This window comes from Zingiber officinale, chromosome 9B (assembly GCF_018446385.1).
Source record: "Zingiber officinale cultivar Zhangliang chromosome 9B, Zo_v1.1, whole genome shotgun sequence".
In the NCBI taxonomy this organism is placed as follows: Eukaryota; Viridiplantae; Streptophyta; class Magnoliopsida; order Zingiberales; family Zingiberaceae; genus Zingiber; species Zingiber officinale.
This window is the reverse complement of record NC_056003.1, coordinates 119595900-119601695: the sequence shown is the minus strand read 5'-3', so window position 1 is coordinate 119601695 and position 5796 is coordinate 119595900. Positions and strand designations below refer to the sequence as shown.

The 5796-nt window shown below is 45.3% G+C and overlaps 1 protein-coding gene across 1 annotated transcript; it reads left to right on the top strand.

Annotated features, from left to right (window-relative positions):
• Window positions 1-1614: 1614 nt before the first annotated feature.
• LOC122023340 (subtilisin-like protease) lies at window positions 1615-3777 on the top strand. The gene has a single exon (XM_042581393.1). The coding sequence runs from the start codon at window positions 1615-1617 to the stop codon at window positions 3775-3777; it is 2163 nt and encodes a 720-aa protein (XP_042437327.1).
• Window positions 3778-5796: the final 2019 nt, after the last annotated feature.

Below are 5796 nucleotides of genomic sequence, written 5' to 3'. Positions count from 1 at the left end.
CTTCCAAAAGTGAGGTTATTTGAGAATTTTTAGCTTTTAGTTCCTCCTGTTATTGCAGGGATAGAAAGTTTTTGCTAGCTAACTCTTGAATTAATTCAGGAGATCTGGATCCATGTGACAATTGTAGTTCTTCCAAAAGCCTAGTTTTTTGAGTTAGGTTGGCAAGAGCTTGATCCTTTAAAAATCTCTCTACTTAGATTGTGGACTCAGTTTCTAACAAATGTAGCCTTAGGTTTCTCTTTTCCTCCTCTTGAGACTGCAGTAATTAGCGATAATTTTGTAGATTTTCCTCTATGCCAATGATGAGTACTGATTGTGAATTCAGTTTATTGTGTAGTTGTAATTGATATAATAAATTAATTAATTCAAAAATATATAAAAAAAATATGAATATTAATTTTTCAAAATTATAGAACAAAAGTATCTAATATTCAATACATTCAAAGCTTTCGCTAAAGGATAATTAAAACCTTGGAAGAAGTTGTTGGCCAATGAGGTTGAAGTGAATAATCCATGAATTAATTATGGGGCTAATAAAAAAACATGATAGACATTAATTTTTTTTAAAATGGGACTGAAGTCCACCCTAGTCTAAAGATGGTTCCGACCAGCGCCAAGTCAAGAGGTCAACAAGTTGATAGCTTGGATAAGTTCGGCACATCGGGCCACATATGTGCATCCTGCTGAGGGTGTCATTAGCGCTTCCTAATTTTTCTCAGTCCAAGACTCAGATGTTGAGTACCACATGTTCCTGAGCCCGCATATATTGAGCATTACATGCTCCTCCTCGATGCCCTGAATACCAAATCTCATTCGCTCCCAAGCACTCTCACACCCAAATCCTGAGCTCCTTTATCCTTCTATCCGAGCCTGACTCGGATTGGACATAGTCAACTTGAGCCATCCATCCCAGCCTCTTGAGTTATCTGGTAGATTATTATAGGGATATTATATATATAAAGTGTCTTTTTATTATGATAATTAAAACTATAACCTAGATAATCTGGGAGAACGGTAAATTTAGAGAGGGATCATAACTAATTATGATCGAATTACAATCACCATTCGACTACAATTATAAGTTGCTCATCCCTTGCTATATATTTTTTTATCAGAGGATCTGTCTCCTATTTTTTATACACTCAATAAAAATTACTACTTTCTAAATAATAAAAATTAAATGATTAATTTATTGCAAACGCGCCGATCCTAAACATTTCTTAAACCATCCTTTAATTCGTTTTATTTAATTATCACTTTTAATGTTAATTTACTACCTTCTCCCTATAAAAACACAAATCATCCTTAAATAAACTTTATTTACAACATATTTTGCATATTTAAATAAAAAAAATAATTGTTCATTCGACTCCGTGGTCTTAGAGACTATTTATTAAGTTAACAAAAATATAATTTTAATAGCGTCCGTGGTTTTACAATTATTAGAAAATCTAGCTGTATTTTTTAATGTTATACCAGTTAAATTTCTCTATAATTACTATTTGACACGCATGAATTTAAAATTTTCCTGAATTATCATACGAACTGTATTATGTATTTAATCGATTATATATTTTAGTAGTGTCGTGAGATATAGTAATTTAGATTCCCGACATGAATCTTTCGCCATGGCTGCTCTTTCTTCTCCTTGCCTTCGTCGTCTCTTCTTCTTCTGCTAGCCGTTACATAATTCAAGTGGAGGAGCCGATTGAGCCGCTGACGGGATCGAGCCTGAAGAGCTGGCATGAGTCTTTCTTGCCGTCGGCCGTCGAGGAGTCTGGTGCCAATCGGCGGCTGCTACACTCCTACAGCGAAGTCTTCAGCGGGTTCGCTGCCGTACTAACGGAGGAGGAGCTGCAGGCGGTGGAGAAGAAGGAGGGTTTCCTGCGTGCGCTCCCCGACCGAGTGCTGCGCCTGATGACCACCCACACGCCGGATTTCCTCGGGCTCGAGATCGGGAAGAAGGGGTTGTGGGAAGACACGAAGCTCGGGAGCGGAGTCATCATCGGAGTCCTCGACACTGGCGTGACGCCAGGTCACCCTTCTTTCGATGATGAGGGGGTCCCGCCTCCGCCCTCTAAGTGGAAGGGCTCGTGCGATCTCGAGACCGGTTGCAACAACAAGCTCATCGGCGCCAGGTCGATGCTCTCTGACTTGGGTCAGAGTCCTCCCATTGACCAGAACGGCCACGGGACCCACACTTCCTCCACCGCCGCAGGTAATTTCGTCCGAAATGTGAGCTACTACGGCTTGGCCAATGGCACGGCCGCCGGGATGGCCCCTCGGGCTCACCTTGCCATCTACCAGGTCTGCTCCGGCAACGGCAATTGCAATCCCTCCGACATCCTCGCCGGGTTGGACCAAGCTGTCAAGGACGGCGTCGACATCATCTCTTTCTCGATCAGCAGCGGTTCAACGCCTCTCAACCTAGATCCTATCGCGATCGGTTCGTTCGAGGCGGCCAGGAAGGGTATCTTTGTTAGCTGCGCTGCCAGCAACTATGGACCTGACTACTTCACCCTCTCCAACGAGGCGCCGTGGATGCTCACTGTCGCGGCCAGCAGCGTCGACCGAAGATTTAGTGCCTTCGTGAAGCTTCCCGACGGGAAGGTGATTCCCGGAGAGTCTTTGGACCAGCCGACCAACTTCACTAAAAGCTCTCTTCCCCTGTACTACACCGACGACTGCCTCACGAATCCTCCCGATGATAGCCACAGGGGCAATGTCTGGGTCTGCAAGGCCACCGAAAGTGGTAGTCCCGAGTATGTGGCGAAGATCGTCAAGTCCCACGGTGCCAGTGCATTGATCTACATTTCCTGGAAGGTTGACGGCGCCACCATCCAGCTCTTTAAGCTGAACTTCCCCACAGTAGTGATCGCCGACCAAGACGGCTCTGACCTTATATCGTATTTGAACTCCTCCTCTGACCCCTCTGCGTCGATCGTCTTCAACGGGACGGTTCTCTGGGTATCACCCGCCCCCGCCGTAGCTTACTTCTCCTCCCGGGGGCCGTCGCTGGCGACGCCGAGCATCCTTAAGCCAGACATCTCTGGCCCGGGCCTTAACATCTTCGCGGCCTGGATTCCTTCAATTGGCTCTCCTGATTACAAGATCATCTCCGGCACATCCATGGCGACGCCTCACCTCAGTGGTGTCGCAGCGCTCTTAAAGGCCGCGCACCCTACTTGGTCGTCGGCAGCTATCAAGTCGGCGATCGTCACCACTGCAAATGCAGACGTCTATGATGAGTTGCTTAAGCCGGCGTTCTATTTCGTCAAGGGCGCAGGACAAGTCAATCCTAACAAAGCTTCCGATCCCGGCCTTATTTACGACATCACTGACGACGACTACATCTCCTACATCTGCGGCAAATTCGGAGGCGAAGGCGCCAAAACAATAGTGCGTGGAATTGTGGACTGCTCTGAGTTCAAGAACTTGACGGAAGCGGAACTCAACTACCCGTCGATTCTGCTGTCCCCCAAAGGCGAGGAGATGGCCAATGTAAGTCGGACGGTCACGAATGTCGGACCGGCGAGATTGAGCTACAAGGTGTCGGTGAGCGTATCGAACCCTGCCGCATCGGCTACTGTCACCCCTGAGACATTGGCGTTCACTGAGTTGAATGAGCAGAAGTCGTTCAGCGTGAGTGCGAAATGGGTCGCCGGCGGACCTCCCAGTACCGGCAATCAATTCGTGGACGGAAAGTTGACTTGGACCTCCGATGATGGTAAGTATGTGGTGACGAGCCCATTGGTCATCTCTGTCATGGAGCCTTAGCTCGAGCTTGTCTTCTTCCTTTCCAATATTATTCGTGGTTTTTAAGAATGTAGGAATGGAATAAGTTGGATTGGGCATTTTAAAATATTTTTTAAATACCCAAATGGCTCATTCTTTTTTTTTTTCTTTTTCTTTTTTAGAATTATCAAATGATGAATATCAGTTTTTATAATTGGTGCTATTATAACCTCAGGCAATGCTATATAATGTGCATCCTTCTCTAATAGGTGTCTTTTCTATAATTGAAATGCATATTCTGATGTTGTTTGATGCCTTCATGCTGCTCCCATACCCAGGCAGACAAAATAACACAGATATAGTGTTTGAGATGCTATAGCGTTCGGGACTATCACCACTTACGCTTGGGCACTTAGGTAATCAGAAGTATCACCCACTCAGGGGTCAAGAGCTTGGGCATTCAGGAATGCTACAGTGCTCGAGAACGTCACCCCACTTGGGCTTGGGCACTCGGAAGCATCACCCATTCGGGCTCGGGATGCTAAAGTGCTGGGATGTTATTGTGCTCAAGCGTTATGGTGTCCAGGATGATTTAGTGCTCGCAACTATCCCCACTTGGACTCAAGCACTCAGGAGCGTGACCCACTCAGGCTCAAGCGCCACCCATTCAAAGTCAGGCATCACCCACTTGGACTTAGTACCCATGATATTTTGAAATCATGTTAATCAAGATTTGTATTGACCGAGTCTAAGTTTGTTCTACATGGATTCTATACTGATTGAGTCAAGGAATCTCCTATATGGACTCTATGTTGACCGAGTCAAGGACCCACCATGTGGACTTTTGCTTATCTCCACATCACGAGTATACTTCTCAAGTCTAGTCGAAAGTGGAAGTAGTCCAACTAACTAGACAATTGTCCAGTCAACGACGATGAGATTATTGATGCCAAGGTCCATGTGGTTGAAACACTAGGAGCGGAGGAGCAAAGCAATAGAAACTAGCTAGCTGCCAAGGTAGAGCACCTTAAAGTAGAGTTGGAAAGAAAAGCTACAATTCATATTCAAAAAAATAGAAAAATACAAATGAAACCTGGTGGGTTGGCGAGTCGGCGAGATGGTAAGTTGGTGGGTCAGCGAGTCAATGGATTGGACTAGGTCGACGTGGGACCATGTGGGCCCATCCTGATAACGTGAAACAGGTTAGATAGCGACCATATCTTGAGGATCACTGACTGAGCTTCTAGTTGCTCCCACTCGGGCTTGATCCACCTCAAGTCTACATCCCTGCAATCCGCTCGCAAGCCACTCGGGGCTTGGGAAGTGCAGCACCCACAACCTACTCGGGCTTGTGAAGTACTAGGGGTTGCAAGCCACTCGTGTTTGAGATTGAGAAGTTTGACATCCGCTACCCACCCGAGTTCGGGATTGAGGTAGTTTTTTTTTTGTATTTTTGTTGGGTCCATTTTAGCATTTTTTTTCTAACTTAATCCAGATTGTCATTGCATCAAAAAATGGGAGATTTTTGGTATAGTTTTGCACTAACGGTCTAACTCAGGTTTTGATAATTGACAAGTAAGTTAAGTTAGGTTCTGTTGTGATATAACCGCATGATTAAGTGTGTAGTATGAAATCCAGATAGATCGACGGGCCGATCGGATATTTGGCAGGAAACCCAGCTAGGTCAACGGGTCGACCAAATAGTAGGTATGAAGTCCAGATATGTCGACGGGTTGACCGGATATCTGGCGAGAAATTCAGCTAAGTTGACGGACAAAATGGAATAATGGATAGCTGATACGAAGACCAGATAGGTCGACGGGCTGACCGGATATCTGGTAAGAAGTCCAGCTAGGTCAACGGGTTGATCGGATAGCTGGCATGAAGTCCAGATAAGTCGACGGACTGACCGGATATCTGGCAAACTGGTCTTGTTAGATCGATACACAAATGAGAGGGGGTGAATTACATGATTTTGAGAAACTGGTCTTTTTCGTTTTTAAGATTGAAAGTATGCAGTGGAAAACTACAAGAAAAGACCGAAATAGAAAAGCAAGTAAA